This window comes from Rhinopithecus roxellana, chromosome 19 (genome assembly GCF_007565055.1).
Source record: "Rhinopithecus roxellana isolate Shanxi Qingling chromosome 19, ASM756505v1, whole genome shotgun sequence".
In the NCBI taxonomy this organism is placed as follows: domain Eukaryota; kingdom Metazoa; phylum Chordata; class Mammalia; order Primates; family Cercopithecidae; genus Rhinopithecus; species Rhinopithecus roxellana.
In genome coordinates this window covers 23,097,437-23,119,302 of record NC_044567.1, presented here as the reverse complement: position 1 = coordinate 23,119,302, position 21,866 = coordinate 23,097,437, and the positions used below count along the sequence as shown (strand labels likewise).

Below are 21,866 nucleotides of genomic sequence, written 5' to 3'. Positions count from 1 at the left end.
TTTACTAGAATCACCATCAGAGAACAAAGCTACTACAATGTACCAACAAGCTTCAATGGGACAAACTCAAAGCTCTTTGCCAATTACTGGATGTCACTGTTGTTGTTTTTAAATCATGTGGTAACAAGTGAGCATGCCCCTTCTTAAGAGAAAATATGGTCCCTCTGAAGTATGCATCCTAAACAGACTTAAAAATAGTTGCTTCCAGGCCAGATGGCAAACTTTCTAACATGATAATAAAAAGCAGAAAAATGGGCTGGGCACGGTGGCTCATGCCTGTAATCCCAGCACTTTGGGAAGCCAAGGCAGGCAGATCACGAGGTCAGGAGATCGAGACCATCCTGGCTAACACGGTGAAACCACGTCTCTACTAAAAATACAAAAAAAAAAAAAAAAAATTAGCCGGGCGTGGTGGCGAGTGCCTGTAGTCCCAGCTACTCTGGAGGCTGAGGCAGGAGAATGGCGTGAACCCGGGAGGCGGAGCTTGCAGTGAGCCGAGATCGCACCACTGCACTCCAGCCTGGGCGACAGAGCGAGACTCCGTCTCAAAAAAAAAAAAAAAAGAGAAGACATCAATTTAGTTTCTTGACATACAAACAATATTCTTTGTATGTTTACTAGCTTACAGTCTAATCAGCTCATGTCAAAAGCTAAAATCTCTTATACATCTATAAGTTACATATAATTCTGTTTTGGAACACACAAGTAAAAAGCATCAACACAATGTTATTTTTACATAAGCTCAGTATCTCCTACAGAGAATAAGTATTTTATAGTAAAACTATGCTTAATTTCAGTAAAGAATTATCATTTTTATTCTTATATTTCATCATTTCTCTTTTCCTCTCATAGGGCCTTAAATTCCATTAGTAAAAATCAGAGTTTTCACCCTGAAAATAACTTACTATCTGCTTACTATCCATTAGTAAAAATCAGAGTTTTCACCCTGAAAATAACTTACTATCTGCTACATAACATAGTGTTGTGTGTTGGGTATGAAGCATATTGGGTAAACACATTCATACCAAGTTATTTCTATCATCAATCTATAATCAATCTATAATCTGGAATGATTGTGGTATTTCAGCAAAATAAAAACATAAAAATATGTGCGTGTCTTTAAGATTTGCAGAGGAATAAAAAGGAGAAATAATCTAATAAAAAGAACGTTATGAATAAAATATCTTCTATGGGATACATTCAAAGTTAGAAATTTTAACTTGGGTTCAATCTGCCCTTCATCCTAAGTTTTTAAAAGTCCAAGAAAGCTTGGCAGAAGTAGAAGGGCTTTTCTAGCAATATGCCAGTGACATACCACATATGAACTTTTCCACAATGACCTAGCATATTTCTATCACAAAATAACCTTCTGTTGATGGAAAGATAAAATATTGAAAAATGATACATATGTGAATGTATTAGAAAAGTGCTAGCTTTGTATATTATATAAATTTACAGATTGGTGACCCAATCCTCATAGGAAAGAACTCCAATGCTAACCTTTTATTTTCTGTCTTGTTCTCAACATCTCCCTTTCTCCTCCAAAAGGGGTCTTTAAAAAATCTCATTACAGAACATTTGCAAGTTTAGAAAGAATTTCTCTGGGTGTCTGGATGCCTTCTCTCATTTATTTAATCATTTATTAAGTTAATAATACAATTATATAAAAATATTTAAATTTATATTGGTGCCCAAAAGTTTAACTGTATTGATTATGTGGACCCATCCATTTTTTAAAAATGGTTATACATGACAAGACATACTCCTGATGGACTCCTTTCTACTGATAATTCCTGCTCCTTTAACTATCCTTAGCTTTTCATACATAACCCCATGTTCAACAATTTTTAAAAATTTGACTTAACTTCTGAGCAAAAAATAAAAGAAAAACAGAATGAATCTTTCAGCATCTCAGAAAAAATGACAATCATAAAACATCATATTTACTAAGCCTGATACGAATCAATGTAATCAAAAGAAAAACAAACACACAAGCAAACAAAAAAAACCAAATAACCATATTAACAAATAAGATGCTAAATTAAAAATCACGAGTTTAACTCTTTGTCATTTCCTGTGAGGAAACGCTTAACTGTATAACCATAGAATGAGAATCATTTTCACTGCAATCAGAAGAAGTTGTAGGGATATTAACATTACTAGGACTTCAAAAATATTTGCAAAGGCTACTGAAGTTCCCCATTTTTCTTCCCTTGGGCTTTATACGTAATCCAGCCAAGTCAACATACTGAATTTCTCTGGCCTATTTTTTCCTCCACATTCAACTGCAAAGAGAAAAAAAAAAGAGCACAAAATTCTAACGATATCTGCTTAAAAATTACAGGACAATGATCTCCATCTGAATAGGACAGATGTGAAGTATCTGTGGACAGCATGATAAGCAGCAATGTGCTCCAGTGCCTTGTGTAGAAGGACACAAGCATGGAAGGACCTAACATGAGACAGAAGCACTGTTTCTTTTCATTTTTAAAACATAAAAGAATAGTCAATGTTTCAGTTTAAATGTAAGACCTAATATTGATCTAAGTATTACAAGTGGTATAATAGCTTTCTATAAAAGAAGAAAAAATATTCTTTATATTCTTTTAGAAGTTTTCTCTCATTCTCAATCTTAGCTTCTAAAATAAGACCTAAATGGGAAAATTGGAAGCATTTTATTTCAAAGAACTAAAGATATTAATAATCTGTCTAAAATTATTCCATTCTTTCATAAATTTTTCTTAAAGGTCTAACAGATTTGTGTAAATGTGGCAGGTAAGAATAAATTCTCCTCTCCATACAAATTGTACCTTTCAAAAAATAAAATCATAAAATTTTAAAATAATTAAGAGAACAAGATTAGTTTTACATGAACTATTTATATCTTGATCAAAACTCTTAGAAAATGCTAGTTAAAACTTTATATTATGAAAATTTTAATTCTTTAAAATTTACCCCTATAAAATATGAAGACATTTTAGGAGGAAGAAATATACTCATATGGACTACCCATTGTCTACCTGTCATGCATATTTTTTGATAAGCAATTCACAAATTGCTTAAAAAATTGCTTAAAAAGTAGCTTAAATACTACATGCAGATTTGGAGCTTGATACATTCCTATTTATTTGTAATATTGAAAGTAAAATTCAGATTCAAAAATTCACACTGGAATTATTTATCTCAAATTCCTATGTTAAAAACAGTATGTTACATGTGTAATTCTTTTGTATTATTTTATATAGTCATCCAAACTCAAATATCCTAGTTAAACTAACCTAGACGACACATAATACCAGGGAAGTCCAAAGTGACTAAAATGTTGAAGACGCATAGTTTACTTTTGAACAAGCTTATTTTGTTACCAAAGGGAATGACTTTATTTTATAACTGACTCATCTGAAAGTACATGAATGTAAAGGACTAAACCTGTTTAATGGAGAATAAAGAACTGGCAGAAATTGTGGTATACCAAAAGCAAATTCTTAGCTAAATGTTAACATTGCAACTTGAAACTAATAAAAAGTTTGTAGAAAATTTACATTTCATTTAAAAATCTCATTTTTCATCCAAAATACCTATATTACCCTATAACTGGATATACTAAAAACATATTTATTTAGCATAATGTTTTATTTCAGAACAGTAAATAAAAACATTCTCCGATTGAATGCTAAATAACATGGAAAAATAGCAAAAACTATTAAAACAAAGGAGCTCTTATAAACAACATGGAAGAAGTTGTCAAATTTATATTCATTTGCTGCCTTAATTTGAGGTTTCATTAAGATCTTAATGGAAAAAACATGCACCACTGAGAAAGTAACATTTTAAAGAAGGACCTTTTAGTCTAGTATAAGTGACTAAAAACGAGTTTCTTGTGAGCTAACGATGGCATCAAACAAACCACAAAGCAGTCTTCTAAAAGACAGGCAATGATTTAAAAGTCTACTATATTTCATATATCCCTTTCTTTAATCTGGCTCTTTTAATCTTGTTTCAACCTCAAATCATTTCTGGTTGACAAGTGCTTTTGCTTAAATGTGAGGAGCACACAAGCTGTTGGAGGAATGAGCTTTACTTACTTAACATACAACAGTTGTTATTCCATCTTTTACTTCTATGCAAAACTTCAATCTTTATTAACATACTAAAACTCCTTGCTTTGTACTTAGAAGAATTTATCCTAAAATGGAATTTAATTCTAAGTTTACTCTACAAAGAAATTCTGTCATATGTTGAATGTGGCATTTAAAATTCACTGATCACTGGAAGGCTCATAAGTAAGATCTGTGTATCTTATTTGTTTTTAGAAGACATCTGGTTAACAAAATGAATAAAGATCGACTTTCATGAGATTTATATTCATGTATATCCTGAATTTGTTTAGAATAGTTTTGAAAACTGTGTCTAATTATAGTTTTCAAGGAGGAAAATTTTATGTTGATTTGTTTTATGTCACCTATTCTTAAGTGATAACAAAATTTTCCGATCTTCCTATGGCATAAAAACATTGAAATAAATTTGTGTCAAATAATAATTAACCTTAAAGAACTATTTAAGCTGTTTTCTGTCCAAGAGAAAAAAACATTGGATAGTTGAGTTTGGATGACTATATAAAATAATACAAAAGAATTACGCATGTAACATACTTTTTTTAACATAGGAATTTAAGGTAAATAATTCCAGTGTGAATTTTTGAATCTGAATTTTGCTTTCAATATTACAAATAAATAGGAATATATCAACATTGAATGTTTTTTTCTAGTGTAATAGAACAGTATGAACAATCCCCAGTTAACAGTTATGAGAACTACACATATTATGTGCAGAACTCTTTTCAGTATTCTGACTAAATTAATAAAATTAATATAGCTTACATTTCTCAAAACTTCACACTGGTTAACATATCCTTAAAAGTGAAAAACATAATCTAATTTAAAGAAGCTTCTTTTGAAACATGGTATTTTTCCCTGAAACTGGAAAAGAAACAGTGGTAGCAGCTAATATTTACTGCACATTTACTATGTGCCAGGCACGGTTATATAGTAACACATACTGAGGTATGTATCAGTTTATTTAATACTCATAGTGAGTCCATTACATAGGTACATTTAATACATAAGGAATAAAAGATAGAAAGATTTTAGAAAATTCCCCCCAAATCATATAGCTAGTAAGTGTGTGAATTGGGATCTAAGACCCAGGCAGTCTGACTCTTAACCATTAAACAATTTATACCATTCTTAACACATTCTACTTCCCATCTTTACATGAAAGTATTAAACATATTCTAATTATTTTCTATGACCTTCCTAAGACTGACAAAGCTGTATTCTATGCATTGATATGAAATAATTTATTAAATAATTAAGCTATGATGAGTATGGGCTAATAATTCAAAATAATAATTTAGGAGGTTTTATGTAAAATATATATTTCGTCATTACGTAGCTTCTTAAATACCTAAACTATTCAAAAACAGAACAAAATGCAACAAAAATTTTATAAGGCGCTTTTGGTATACCTTAAATATATTTATATTTCAAAATAAATCATGTCCTCAAATGCTATGCATGATATGTAGGGAACTTCTAACGCCATAATACTCAGAGCTTTAAACTTGAGTATCAGCCTTGTCTTGTAATATTTATGAGCATTATGAGAGAATTCTTCTATTTAAAAACAATTCATCTGTTTTTTTTATTACTTTTTAAAGAATGAAGTGAAACCAAGAAAACCACTTTTCTAAAGCTTAAATATCAACATTCATGTTCTGTCTACAAATTATTCAGTAACTTGGTGCATCTATCTGTGATCAGGCCATGCAACTGGAAATAAAACTACAAAACAAATTACTTTTTGAGAGTACAGCAAATGAATGAGGCATGCGGGACTGAACTGGAACTCACCATGGAGCTTTTATGGAAAAACACCCCGCTCCAAAGAGATAAGGCCTTCATGGAAAAGGGGGAAAAATGCAAAAAAATTAGAGAAAAACTCATTTAACATTAGCAAATACATGTATATCATACTGTTATAGAGTATGGATAAAAATAACTAAAAAATTAGTAATCATTTACAATTCTGCTGTATATACTGTCTGACATAACCAATAAACAAAATGATGTGTAGTAACAAGGCCCTTAATTTTCAGAGTTAGGGATTCAAAATTTTCTATTTCTCCCCCTTTTCTGGAGCACCCCTGTAGTATTTCTAAGTCAAAATAAAATAAAATTCACTGCTGAAGCCCTTTAAAACAAAGCATAAGTTAAATGGAATAACCAGATGGAGAAGAGCGAGATCAATAGCAACCAATGTGTGGCTGTGTGACACAAAATGGTTAAAATTAGCTAACAATGACTGGATAAAAAATTTGACATGACATTGTCCACTTTTCACTGGTTCCAGTCTCAGAACCACAGAAAGAGGCACATATTTTTCAAGTTGCTTATTTATTATACGTTGAATTGTATATTGTTGGTCAAAGGAAAAAACACTAAGTACAACTAGTATAATTTTTCTCTATTTTTGATCATAATCCAGGAAATTAGGATGTCTCTTAATAGTGGTGTAAGAGGTTAGCTTCCTTTACCTGGTCTGCACTAGGTTAGGTTAGTACACAGTAAACTAAAGCTACAATCACGTGTTTTAAATACAACTGGGATATAAAGTAAGACTTCAATGTTATACATATTTATTCTCAAAATTCTGTTCCCAGCATTTAAGATATACCATGCATATCTGCACATAAAGAAAACTGAGTGATTTAATGACATCCAAACCAAATGGCACTGTAACATTTGACATTTGGAAGCCATAACAAACGGAGGAGAAAAGCGCATTGGTAAAATGTGGGTATTTCCTTCTTCAAAATTGGTTCTAGAATTAAAAAAAAAAAAAAAATCTTGCTGATTAGCCTTAACTTTTTCCCAGTAAACTGAGTATATTTGACCAGAAAGCAAAACTTGAGAAAAATGTTTTCACGACAGTGAGTACAATTTTGAGGCTTGAAGCGCATTGTATACAAAGAAAGGAACACAGAAGAAACTGAGGTAGAAGGAAAAATGGGACAGATAAAACATAAACAAAATTTTAGAGATGATGCCAATGCCAAGCAAGGATAGCTCTCTCTCAGTTAGTAATAAGAACATACCCAGCAATACGATGGCAGCATCCACATTTAAAATACTAGATTTTAAACTTTTTTGACTGTGAACCCATAGAAATACATTTTAAGATATAAGCTGGTATGTGCATGAATACACACAAATAAGACTGAAGCAATAATTTAATGAGTGTGTTATTTGGAATAAACACTATTACTTAATAAATAATTTAATGAATGCATTATTTGTAATAAACATTACTATTTTTTATTTCAGTGTTTTATAAACATTAATTTAATGTTGGGATTATGTTACAATGCAGATAAATGCATATTCTAACACAGTGGGTCTGGCTGGGATCTGAGATTCTGTATTTCCAATAAGCTCCTAGGTAACAACAATGCTGCTGGTCTGCAGAACCAGTGGCAGAATTGCATTTTATTCTATTCTACTTCATTAAAGAAAAAAAAAATGTTGGCCATAATCTCCTTATATGATTTCATGACTAATTACCTCCAAACCAAAATGTTAATAGAGCTCAGCTTGCAGTTTGACAAACACAGATTTAAATAACTAAAACTACTTGAAGAGTACAATCTCTCAACTGAACGGTGAGCCCGTTCTGAAATGACAGGAAAAGGAATGGTTCAAGCTATTTCTACATGCCTACAAATACCTCTAAAACGAAGAGGTTTTTGTTGTCACACAGTATACAACTTCTCTTAATTTTACCTAATTAGGAAAGACACCTGAAATAACCAAATTGTCCAAACGATTCTGACAAAAGTGACTGTAAGCTGGAACATCCAGGCTTACGTTGCTCTTTAGTGCATACTGCACCTACTCAGGGTAGTCTCCCATCTCATCCAGAACATCAGCCTACTGATTTATCATAAAGAATTTAGAAGTTTACCTCAGTCCTTATTACTTAAAAGGTTTCTCCATTGATTGCAAAAACCAAACAAGCAAAAATGAAACAAAAACTTCAAGTGTCTAAACACTCAAAAGACCATCTGATATTCCCTACCTGTAGCGTCAGTAAATACCTTTCTTCCAGGTTTAGGTTTCCTTTTATGTAAAAAGGAAATATATGTTAACCAAAGAAAAATACAGAAACTTAAAAAAAAAAAAAAAAAAAACTCTAGATTTTCCTTTCCAGGCAGTAACATGTTGCCAACAAGATTTCTCCAGCTACTTCCTTGTACCATGACCCTAAAATGCACCATAAAACTCCAGACACTGTAGTTTGCAGGCCTGTACTAAATAAATAACATCATTGTTAAGTTTGAAGACAATAAGGTTCACTATTCACAATTTGACCCACTTGTGTTAGTTTAAAGTTATCCTACTGCAATCAAACTAGGATTCACTGGCTAACAGAACTCAAGGAGAAAGGGGGCTGGAGAGACAAGGTGAGAACCTGGTTTAGCATGTACACTTGGCATGTATAAAATCTATACTCACCCACCTCTGGCCTAGTCCTACAAGCTAGACCTCTGCCATATACATGTAAAAGAAGATCCACAAACTCCAAAGAATTATAGTGACTGATGGAATTACTGTCTTTGTAAGGGTAGTGTCAGCTGTTCTTTTGAAATGTGCCTGCTTCATCTTTCCTCAGTAGCAAAGGAATGAAAATATAAAGTCACGAAGTACAAATCCATGATCCAGCTGTCTTCACCTATGACTTCCCTCTCCCCTCCCAAAAGTTCACAGCTGTAGTACTGTATTAAAGCGAGATGAGGGTGGAAAGAAAAAAGATAATATGAGTGGGAGTGTATACTGAATGAAATATTCTCTGTATTAACACATGCAACCCAAATTACTATATTCAAATCTGAATAATTGGTGTTTTCCAATCACCGCTAAATTTTAGCAGGCTTAACAATCCTGCCATATAAAACCTACTCAATTTGTCATAATTATACCCCTTCTGAGCTGAATTCTGATTTTTAAATCTCAGGAAAATGTGGTAAAGAGACTAAAAATCCAGAAATATTACAGACTTATGTATAGGCCACCGTGAAATGACCTAGCCATTAGTTCTCAAAGGGTTTCTTCGGGAGACTCCCAGAAGATAGGAAAGAATTATGTTTTATAATATACCATAACACCATGTAAGTCATTCAACTGACGCATTTTGTTGAATGCCACATGGTACCACAAAGTCTTCAATCTTACTAGCTAAAAACAAGGCAAATATGAATAATTTTTTTAATATAGGAAAAAAGTAAAACTAGATTTGATTTGAAATCCTCCAATCCTCTATAATCTGTTCAATTTCAATTAATCATGTCCTAAGACAATTCAGGCACTGCCACAGAACAGACATCAGAATGAGCCTATATAAATATTAAAAGTAATAAACAGAGATGAAGCAGAGAAAAAGCTATACAACATTATGTGTCAAATATTGAAACAGAGCCATATTTCTCTAAAAATAAGTTCTAGGGATGCTAATGACTTCTAAATTCTGTGTGCCCTCTGTTAAAACAACAACTGAAGTGAACTCGCATTTCCCACGTGCATGTCAGTAAATTATTCCTAATATCATTTTTAAGTTCTACTTTGAATTTTTCATTAATTTTAATTGCTCACTATCAAAGAGACCTAAGGTATTATTGGTAGTCAACTATTGATCTGTAGGGGAAATCGAAGCTAAAACAGACAAGTGTCTAATTTGAGATACACATGATACCCAATTTTAAATGACAAACTCAAGATTTAGAAGATTTTCATTAGCAGGCTGAGCATGGTAGCTCATGCCTATAATTCCAGCACTTTGGCAGGCTAAGGCAGGACTGATTGAGGGTAGGAGTTCAAGACTAGACTGGGCAATATAGCAAGGCCTCATCTCTACAAAAAATTTAAAAAATTAGCCAGGTGCGGTGACATATGCCTGTAGTGCCACCTACTCAGGAGGTTGAAGCAGGATGATCACTTGAGCCCAGGAGTTTGAAGACACAGCAAACTACAATCACACTACTACACTTGAGCCTGGGTGACTCTTCATTAGGAAAAACACATTGATAATGTTAAAATTCTGTTATATGTGGCAAAAAAAGAGATTACCATAACATAAATAATGTCAAACTTCTGTAGAAATTTATGCCTGCTGACTTTTAAAACTATGGTATAGGCCGGGTACGGTGGCTAACGCCTGTAATCCCAACACTTTGGGAGGCTGAGGCAGGTGTATCACGAGGTCAAGAGATCGAGACCATCCTGGCTAACATGGTGAAACCCCATCTCTACTAAAAATACAAAAAAACTAGTGGGGCATGGTGGCGGGCACCTGTAGTCCCAGCTACTTGGGAGGCTGAGGCAGGAGAATGGCGTGAATCTGGGAGGTGGAGCTTGCAGTGAGCTGAGATCATGCTACTGCTCTCCAGCCTGGGCTACAGAGCAAGGAGACTCCATATCAAAAAAAAAAAAAAAAAATATATATATATATATATATATATATACACACACACACACACACACACACACATATAGTATATAGTAGACATCATCCAAAAAACATTCCCAGATTTATGGTAACATGCAATGAACTATGGTGTGGTTTAAGTACTCCACTGATTTAGCAGAAAAATTGGAACTCAAACTATGTTAAATATACTGCATATGTAGTCACATCCATATATATTCCAATGAAAATACGTTGCCCATTATTTAATATCTGGAACCAAACATACATTGCTTAGTTATGAAGAACTGGTAGTTACATAAGGCAGAGACATGAGGTGGGGAATTACCCAAGCTATGATATCTCTATCTGGTGGGTCTTTCTCCAAATATTTCCAATTTAATTCTCCAAACTTTGCCTATAAAGTTTAGGGCTCAGGCCAAACTGTGTAAATAAGCCAAGGTGTACCTAATTGAATTAAAATAAGGAATAGAAGTTCTGCAAGGCCTAGTATATGCCAATATCATTTACTTGCATAGCCAAGTCTGATGGTAGATTTGGTCTACAAATATCAACTGGATGTGTCTGATTAAATGCTATTTAATGCTTCCATTTAATATCATTTAAAAGCATCTATGCTTTCTAAGTGGGGCCTGTGCTCATCAGCACTGGCTTACAGCTGCTCAACAGTCCTGAGACTTAGAAATGGGATCGAAGAACTGGTAGGAACTCATACATGATAAGAATAAAAGATTATAACCCATATATATAAACTTTTTTTTCAGGTGAAGAAATTTACCTAGGACACACTAGCAAATAGGTGGTAGAACCCAGATGAGAAGCAGCCAGGGCCTCAGACTCCTAATTCAATATTTTTTCCACTACATTATTTAACCTACTTCTACAGGGTGCGTCTCAAGGTTCCTAATAACCACCTAAATCGTCACAAAGAAATGAATAAACATGGCCAGGCGTGGTGGTTCATGCCTATAATCCCAGCACTTTGGAAGGGTGAGGCAGTTGGATCACTTGAGACCAGGAGTTCAAGACCAGCTTGGGCAACATGGAGAAAAGCAATCTCTACAAAAAATAGAAAAACTAGCCAGGCATGGTGGCGCACACCCACCTGTAGTCCCAGCTACTTGGGAGGCTGAGGCAAGAGAATCACTTGAGCCCAGGAGGCAGAGGTCGCAGTGGGTGGAGATCACACACCACTGCACTCCAGCCTGGCTGACAGAGCGAGACTCTGTCTCAAAAAAAAAAAAAAGAAAGAAAAGAAAAGAAAAGAAAAGAAAAGAAAAGAAAAGAAATGAGTAAATATAAAGAAGGGGAGGGGGAAATAAATTAGGAGCTACTTCCATTTAAGGAAAAGGAAACCTACGAGAGAGCAAAATCATCCCATGTTTACTTCACAAAAAGTGGTCTACCTAGTACGAGCAAGGAAGTAACTTCATTTTCAATTTTAATATATTTTATTCCCATGGAACTACCTACCATGACTTCTTTTTGAAATTTACTCTTCTTTGCCTGTGTCCATAAAATAATTTGTATATATAAATAATTTTAGATTTAAGCAGATAAAAGTAAGCTCATTGATGAACTTTTTTTGTGAATCGTTACATAGAAAATATTTTTTAAAACTTGATCACTCACTTGATAATGCCAAACATCTATGAAATGCTGCTAATAAATCCCTACTACAAAAACCTAACATCCAAGATATGGAGCAACCTCTTAGCACCTAATTTCACTTTTAAAAGATTAGGAGAACTATTCTTACTTATATATGATAAGAACATGATGGATGTGATAACCTGGTCTTTTTAAACCTCCAGTCTTAAACTGAAAGAAAACAGAGTCTGTTTGAATGGGTGATTATTGGAGCCAAATAATTTCCAACACTTCTTTTACCTCCATCAATGTACACTGTCATAGAGTCAAGCAGCAGCTGTTGCCAAAACAGGCCTTATTACCTCCAAGTGCTGCTTCAAGGTACTGAACAAGAAGGTGTAAATATATCTGTCTTCTGCTATTTGTAGTTCTACTGGCCTCATGTATGTCTTGCAGTGAGACAGATGGTCCCTGACACTGCACAGGCTTTCAGGCATATGTATTTGCAAACATAAGAAGGCAGATGTTGAATATGGTAAACACACGATTTGTCCCCTTAAGGTTTAAGTTGAGGCTTCTATCTCAATTTGGATATTTAATTATTGGATCCTAGAAATCTTTAGAAATCTCTGCTTTAGAAATATAACACTTTATGGTTATTTTATGACTACGTGCAAAATACCTCAGACATAGACCAAGTGGAAACTTATCTAACCTAAGTACATAATTTTACCAACTACATTATCAGGTATATTGAAAACAGAATATAATTTACCTGTCTATAAGTGGGTCACTCTGGGTTCTCTTTCTACATAAGCCATGTCACATACTTCTTGTTGATTTTATTTTTAAAATACTGGGAAAAGAATTTTATAAAATCAAAGCTTGAGTAAATGAGAATTTACAGAATAAAAAGAGACACGGAAAATGAAAACTCTCATGTGCTCATCAGCCTGGTGACGTTAATAGAGCCATCAGATTTCTCAGCAAATACAATAACATTTAATGTCAATAATTAATGGAAATTAGCTAACTCCAGTCTTAAGAATTTGTCATAGTAAAAAAAAATTTAATAAAATAAATATAGCCTTTAAAATCTAATACAATAAAAGCTAATGGGATGAAATATTGTCTGAGATCTGCTTCAAAACTCAGCATATGGCAAAAATGAAAATTCACAGAATATATTTGGTTCTCACAAATCAAATATTACTTTTAACAAGGCAAAATACATGTATTTTAGTGAAAATGTTAAATTTTAAGATAATAAAATCATATATTATATTCTGAAAACTTTATGATTAAATGTTTGGATAACTTATAGTAAAAGAATAATCAGAAAAGTCAATAGTAGTTTCCAAGTATAATCAACGAACTCTTCAGAGAGTGGCTTAAGGAGCGTTCCCCAGCCTTTGTGACACCAGGAACAGGTTTCATGGAAGTGTCACCTCAGATCATGAGGCATTAGATTCTCATAAGGAGCGTGCAACCTAGGTCCCTCGCATGTGTAGTTCACAACAATAAGGTTTGCACTCTTATGAGAATCTAAAGCTGCCACTGATCTGACAGGAGGCAGAGCTCAGGCAGTGATGCTCACTCACCTGTTGTTCACCCCCTGCTGTGCGGCTCGTTCCTAACAGGCCAGGGACTGGTACCAGTCTGTGGCCCAGGGGTTGGGGACCTCTGGCTTAAGGATATTGAATCTTGTCATCTAACAACAGTCAAGTATAAGTTATGATTGACCACTATCATCAAAGTCTTATCAGTTACTGTACTCTATATTAATAGGAAGGGATAAAAAAAGTAGATGGCGAGAGAAAAAAGGAATAGTAGGTTGGGTAATTTGTAGTACACTAAAGCTACGCTACAAGTAGAAAGTTCACTGTAGACAACAATTATGTGGAATTAAAAAAACTAATCAAATATGTTCAAGATCACTTCTTCTGATAAATGTACTACAGTTATATAAGAGAATGTCCATGCCTTTAGAAATTACACATTGAAGTATGTAGGGATAAGGGTATACTAAGTCTGCAACTTATTGTAAGACAATTAGGAAAAACGTAACACGTTAGTGTATACACAGGCAGAGGGAGAGAACGTGAATGACGTGTTAGTGTATATTAGGCAGAGGGAGAGAATATGAATGATAAAGCAAATAAGTTGATCTATTAACATTTGGGGCCGGGCGTGGTGGCTCATGCCTGTAAAACCAGCACTTTGGGAGGCCAAGGCAGGTGGATCACTTGAGGTCAGGAATTCGAGACCAGCCTGGCCAACATGGCAAAACCCCGTCTGTACTAAAAATACAAAAATGAGCTGGGTGTGGTGGTGCACACTTGTAATCCCAGCTACTAGGGAGGCTGAAGCAGGAGAATTGCTTGAACCAGGGAAGCAGAGGAGGTTGCAGTGAGCCGAGATCACACTACTGCACTCTAGCCTGGGAGACAGAGAAAGACTATGTCAAAAAAAAAAAAAAAAAAAAAAAAATTGGGGAATTTGGGTATACAAGAATTCCTTTGGATAGTCTTGGAACATTTCTGTAAGTCTGAAACTATGTCACAAATAAATTAAAACCTAGTACTCATTGTGTGACAAGTATCAATTATTCTCTCTGAACACTTCAATACAAGGCATGCTAAAAAGAATTTGAAACCATGGCAGAAATGAAATGGTATGAATTGAGATACAAAGCCTAGTAAACAATATGATACAAGTATTTTAACTAACATTTGTTTCAAAGCACATAAAATAACTCAAATTGATAACACTTCCCTTATTAATTGTTCATAATACAACAGAATGCTCCAAAAATCTGAGAACAGAGAGCAAATTTTTATAAGAAAAGGAAACATAGGAATTTTATCTAAATTCATAATGTGTGGTAACACAGGAGGACACCAAATGACTAACAGTTTCTATTCATCTTAGTGTAGAGAGAAATGCAGTAGTAAGAGGGAGACAGAGAGAAAGAGAGCAAGAGATTTTATCTTCTTATGGAAAATTTCAAACACTACATAAAAAAGTAGACTCACTTCCTATCCCTCTCCATAAACATTATGAATTAAATTCTAACATCATATCATTTTATGCACTAAACTTCAGTTACTATTTCAGAGAGATATTTGGAGAAGTTCATTAGAAAAAGAGAGCTAATTCTTTGCATTATAAAACAGGACAGCTCTTATGTTAAAATTAAATAAACACATGCCAGAAACAAAGCACCAGAATATGCTTTTATGACTCCAGGAGCCTTTTGAACCTTCTTAAATTTCCCTCACTCTGAATATAAAATTAAAATACAGAGAAACAATTTTGAGGATGGTTTCACTTAGATTCAGGAAAGACAGGCTAAAATCTATAAGTACTTTGGAGAACTGTACAATGCTGGAGTGAATCAAGATGATACAGTTATGTACTGACTAACTTCAGTAAGTAAAAAAGAAACTTTAAAGTTATGATTCCAGATTTAGTCCCATTTTTGATTCTACATCACAGGAATGTAACATACAATGAAAAAATAACCTAATTGTCAATATAAAGGACATAACCTCTTCACTATTCACAGCCATTATTCTTAACTTATTTTAAAATAAACTAACAGAGGAAGAGAAAGTTGAAATCCAACTTAAGATCATACTTTTGCGGGACCCAAGGAGTTAAAAAGTTGAAAAAAATTAAAAAGATATACAGGCCAAATTATTGGTGCCTTAACACGTCTGATTTGGGATGAAGTTTTGCTAAAAAATACAGCAAATGCCACAGACTCCATTTTATGTCTGCATGCAGCAACAGGATCTCTCTATATACAAACACCACTCCACCTAGCTACAGGGTCCATTTCTATGTGATGGTGATACCTGGAGCTCAAAGGCCTTATCCCTGAGACTACTGAGTATTTCTTCTCACAAAAGTGACCTCTGTAAACACATTAATACTGAACACAACAAAATTAAGATATATTGACATAGCAGCCAAATAATTTAATATATTCCTTTCATTGGAAAGAACTTGAGGACTGTTTGAGGCCAGACAGGGTTTTCGCCTGACTACTTTAATACAGAAACATAAAAACATTGTTCCATCTCAAAGTAGTTAAACTTCAGGATTGCTCACTATGGAAAACAAGTAATTTGCCTATAAACATACATATTTTATCATATAAAATGGATTTCCAGTGTTAACATACAATTTAATATCTAATAATATCATAGACCTAGCAGTTTATTTTCAGGAACCTAATGAAGTGATAATCTTATATTCCTAAGGGGTAGCAAATTGCTAAAATAAGCAGAAATAAATCAGGTGAGTCATCAAAAGTCTTTAAGGAAGTTAATGACCAATCTTAATAAAGCCAAAATCTTAGTGCACTGGCTTTGAAAACCACCAATAACATCACATTGTCCTGACACTAACGACAGATTATTATATGTAAATTATATCTCAATAGAGATGATTTTTTTTCAAAGTATTAAAAAGATGGTTGTCATCTAAGGTTCTCTCCGTATTTCTATCTGTCAAAATTTGGGAGTCATTTCAAATCCCGAAAGAGCCAGGAAAATGAAACTGTACTTGCAGGCAAAGCCACAAGGCAGTAAGGATAAGACGAAGTAGATGGATCTGTTTTTGATTAGCCAATACTAGTTTTCACAGCTTGTCACTGCTTTGTTTTCTCGATGGATGTGTGTATACATGGTTGTGTGCAAGTATGTTTGTGCAAGTTTTATGCTTTGTACCTAACTGATGCCATTAAGTCTCATTTGAGCTGGAAATGAAGAACATAATAAAAACCACACAAAGAAAAATTATGTTTTATTTTTATTCATTCAACCCTATAAAACAGCTGTTAAGAAAGCACCAAGCCTGAAGCCTTACCCTGTTCGTTTGGTGATGGTCCCCAATGTCATTGGCTGCTTGATTTGTGCAAGAGGCATCACTACCATCAAGCTGGGGAGAGGAGAGAGTCGAGGGTTGCCAGGGTTGTTGTTGGTAAAATTGTTATAGGAGTCTTGGCTGTTCAGTTTTCCTACAAAGAGAAAAATAAAGAAAAGCATCACCGAGGGAAGTTTCCTATCTCTGATAGGGTTTTCACTGACTCCAGTAATCATTTAAGAAAGGCATCAAAGGGGCCGGGCACGGTGGCTCACGCCTGTAATCCCAGCACTTTGGGAGGCCGAGATGGGTGGATCACAAGGTCAGGAGATCGAGACCACCCTGGCTAACACGGTGAAACCCTGTCTCTACTAAAAATACAAAAACTAGCCGGGCGAAGTGGCGGGCGCCTGTAGTCCCAGCTACTCGAGAGGCTGAGGCAGGAGAATGGTGTGAACCCAGGAGGTGGAGCTTGCAGTGAGTGGAGATTGCGCCACTGCACTCCAGCCTGGTCAACAGAGCAAGACTCCATCTCAGGAAAAAAAAAAAAAAGGCATCCAAGGTAGAATTGATGCCAAGAGAATTACAATTATGTCGATGAGAAGAAACCAAACTACTCTTGGAGAGCTGAATAGCTCATGCCTGCAATCCCAGCACTTTGGGAGGCCAAGGCAGGAGGCCAGGAGTTTGAGGCCAGCCTGGGCAACATAGTGAGACCCCATCTCTACAAAAAATTTCAAAAATTAGCTGAGTATTGTGGTACACGCCTGTCATCCTAGCTGCTCAAGACTGAGGCAAGAGGATTACTTGAGTTCAGAAATTCAAGGTTACAGTGAAATATGACAGCACCCCTGCGCTCCAAGCCTGGGTGGCATACAGAGACCCTGTCTCTAAACAAACAAACAAAAAAGAAGTATTCTGGTAATACCAAGTGTGACTTAATTATTAACATATTTCAGTCTTTGGGAATTAGGGCTGAATTCCTTATCTTTCTAAAGACAGTTAAGGTGGTTTGTTGCCCTGCTTAGGTCCTCACATCCAACACAATCTGCTAGTTCCCCCATACCTTGTCAATTTCTAAACAAAAGCCAGCTGAGCTTTTCATAGGGATTACATTTAATCTGGAGATCAATTTGGGGAATACTGCCATTTTAACAATAATATGTCTTTTAATCCAAGAACTTGGGATGCCTTTCCATTTACCTAGGTATTCTCAAATTTCTTTCAATGTTGCTCTGTAGTTTTCAGGGTACAAGTTTTATACTTCTTTGGTTAACTTACTACTAATTATTTCATTCTTTTTCATGCAATTTGAAAATGGAATTGTTTTCTTAATTTCATTTTTCAGATTATTCATTGCTAATGTATAGAAATACAGGTAACTTTTGTATACTGATCTTGTATCCTACGACTTTGCTGAACTCATTTCTTAGTTCTAGTAATTTCTTCTGGATTCCTGAGGATTTTCTACACACATAATTACGTCATCCTCAAAAAGAGATAGTTTTACTTCTTCCTTTCCAGTCTAGATGACTTTTTTTTTTTTTTGCCTCACTGACCTACCTAGAACTTTCAGTGCAATGTTGATTTGACAGGGGAAAAGCAAACTTTGATTTATTTTTCGCTCATTTTTGTGTATGTAGTGAGAGTTGAGGCTCATTGTGTTCTTTTTTTTAAAACATAGATGTGTAATTGTTCCATCACCATTTGCTAAAAAGATTATCCTTTCTCCTTTAATTGCCTTTCCATGTTTGTCAAAAACGAACTAACCATATACGTGTGGGTCTATTTCTGGATTGATCTATGTGTTCCATTGATCTATGTAGCCTTTCAGTAATACCACATTTTCTCAATTACTGTAGTTTTCTAGTGAGTCTTATTAATTGATGGGTTTATAGAGAAAGTATAAAAATTACCTCATTTTCTGTGTTACGGAATAAGCCAGTGCCTGTAAGCCAACAACTCTTTCATGCAAAAAACTTCTTATTGATCTAATGTTAATTTTATATCACTGTTCTTGACTGTTGATAAAAATTATCAACTCCATTTATGTGGTTAGCAATAGACAAGGCATTTAAAAAATGATAACCACAGTAAACACACATATAATTGTTTTTACTAATTCGAATTAAGTTGACAAATTTATGCACACAACAAAAGAATCCCCCCCAAAAGTCCTAATTAATATCTTATTTCTGAAACACATCCTAAAAGACATCTGCTTTAAAAATAGCACGGATTCAGGATAGAGGGAGAACTACCACACAGTATCTAATGGTAGCCTGAGAGATAGTAAAAAGTCAAAAGTGCCTTTCTGAAAAATCATAACAAGATGACGGTGGCTTCAGAATTAGGATAATGGTTTAACCAAATGTTACTTCTTCCTTGGACACAAATCTATCTTTTTATATTACTCTATAGAATTATCAAGTTAAACTCTGATAAATGTCTCTTTTGTAAAATACAGGGAAAGATAAGAAATTCATGCAAATAAAATAAATTGTTCTCTATCTCCTCAATTTCCAATTCAGAATACACATTAAAGTTAACAGAAGCCATCTATACCTGTTGCAGGAATAACAAAAGACAGAATTCACAATACATACAAGATGATTTAGGCTACAACATAGAACCTTGTAGAAAATATGAAGAGGGAAATCACATTAAAATATCATATTTGTGGAAGAATATGAGAATAACTGCTTTATAGTTAAGCCATTCAAAGTAATTTATTATCACACTCTCAAGGCCAAAATAGATGTAAATAATTATAAAATTGCTATTAGACAACTATGCTAATATTAATTTGAATTTGAAATCAGACTGCAACTTTATGTCACAAGCTGGTGAAAATTAAGGTATATCATATATATTTCACAACTAGTAAACAAATATTTGTTGAGTGCCTTAGCCTAAGATAACACTGTAAGGGACTGTTTTCCTTGTTACCGTGAAGCTTACAGTCTAACAGGCACCAACAGGAATCATTAAGTGCTAATTGCCTAGAATTAAAGATAAGGAGACGTGGGAACACCTTTATTTGGAAAAGGGCTAAAGGAAAAGGGCAAATGGGATATGATCTAGACTTTGAAAATTGGACAAAATATGGATAAGGGTAGGAGAGAAGGAATATTCTGGGCATCAAGGATAGTATGAGGGAAGCGTGGTCTAAAGGGATGCCATTATAGGAGGAGTAGTGAGGAATCTCTAACGATCGCAGATAAAATATTTCAGTTTTAGGAGGACCTCTCAACTGAGCCAGAGGAGTAGGAACTTAGGTTAAGTTCTTCAGAAAGGGAACAGTATAGATGTTGAAGTCATTGAATTTGACAGATAAAAGGAGTGGTCTAGGAAAATGAAGTGATTCATTAAGAAGTTCCAAATCTGTGGTTTAGCTAGGCACGACTTAAAATGTTTCACTCTCTCACCAGGATAAAGGACAACCTCAGGATAGCAAACAAAGAACTTCAGATCTATCCTTCTCAACCTGTGTTTATGCTGCAGAGTCCATTCGAAACCAGCACATCTGAGAGGGTAAGATAAGTTGTGTAGGTTTTACATTCATGTTCATGTTCACAGGGGTGGTGTCTGTCTTACATATTAATGGATATGGCTAGCAACTTATAAACACAGCTTTAATGAAACAATGGGTATATTAATAAAATGGTCAGTAAGGCCAAGATCTAAGAAGACAAAACTCAGAGAAAAAGCTACTAACTCTAATAGTCTTCAATAGCGTAGTTTCAGTGGTGAGGTGGAAAAGTCAAGAGTTTAAGGAATAAGCAAAGGGACTGCTGATAGGATAAAAATCAAGGTAACAGACAGAGAACAAAGATTTAAAGACTGACACTGAAAAGAAGACATTTACAAAGATGACATACTGCGCCAAGCAAAAGTTTCATTCAACCTTCGCTCTGTCACTTCACACTTTTGGAGGCTTATTGGTATCAGGCCCTCTTCTAGATTCTGAAGAAGTAAGTCCAAGGGACTTTCAAAGAGTTCATAATACAATGGTACAGAAAGACATATTAACAAAAAATGAAAAATGGGAGAAAACCATGCTAATAAATACATCTGAAAAATGACTCAGGAACAAAAAGGAAGGAGTCACTTTTATTACTGTTTTAAAGGACAACTTAAAAAGGGAGAAAAGGTATACAAATTTGGAGCATAAAGGAGGGAATCTCTATCTTCTTATTTTGCTTTTCTAGTAGAAAATAAAGGAGGAAAGATGTATCAATAACATCAGAAGTTAGTAAAATCAAAGAGCTAGCTTAGACCAGAAATCTCAATAGCTGACACAGACATGTAAATAATACACATTAAAGAAATAAATGAAATAACTACACAGAACAGCCTAACAATCCTTTATTCCAGGACCTATTGTTAAAATATTTGGTTATAAATGATTTTACACTATTTATTCTGTCTTGGATTTTCTTTGAAAATGCAGCTAGAATCTAACAAACCTCCAGATTTATCCTTCACAATACTGAAGACTCCACCAAGATGCCTGGACTCCTGAGGATAGTGTCTTACAAGTCATTAATAGCAAATAGCTCAATAAATGTTTGCTGAATGAAGGAAATATATTTATTTCCATATCCAGGACATAGAGAAAAATATGGCCCTATGATCTATAGAAAAAATAATTCTGGAGGGGACTCAGTACTTCAGAAGGTTGCCAGATGACTGGAGTCTGCAGCTTTCACTATTCTGCTCAGTCTCATGTTCACTGGACTAGGGGGTTAGATTTGATAATTTTAAAAATAGATCTTTAGACATTTCCATGTGGTTATATCAAGCCTAAATTTTCAAGCCAGAATTCTTCATTAAATCTCAAGCCTCTTAGTATAAAGAAGTTC

General features: G+C 34.4%; 1 protein-coding gene across 9 annotated transcripts in view; it reads right to left on the bottom strand.

The window, feature by feature from the left end:
* BCAS3 (BCAS3 microtubule associated cell migration factor) overlaps positions 1-21,866 on the bottom strand; it is a 733,207-nt gene that overhangs the window by 374,942 nt on the left and 336,399 nt on the right. For 5 of the 9 annotated variants that reach the window (XM_030922807.1, XM_030922806.1, XM_030922804.1 and 2 more), the window contains 2 exons: positions 17,005-17,155; positions 5,913-5,957 (listed from right to left, as the gene is read on the bottom strand). In XM_030922807.1, the coding sequence (XP_030778667.1) occupies positions 5,913-5,957; positions 17,005-17,155 (196 nt within the window). The remainder of the gene's footprint in view (positions 1-5,912; positions 5,958-17,004; positions 17,156-21,866) is intronic. The other 4 variants (XM_010364078.2, XM_010364080.2, XM_010364079.2 and 1 more) reach the window with 1 other exon arrangement.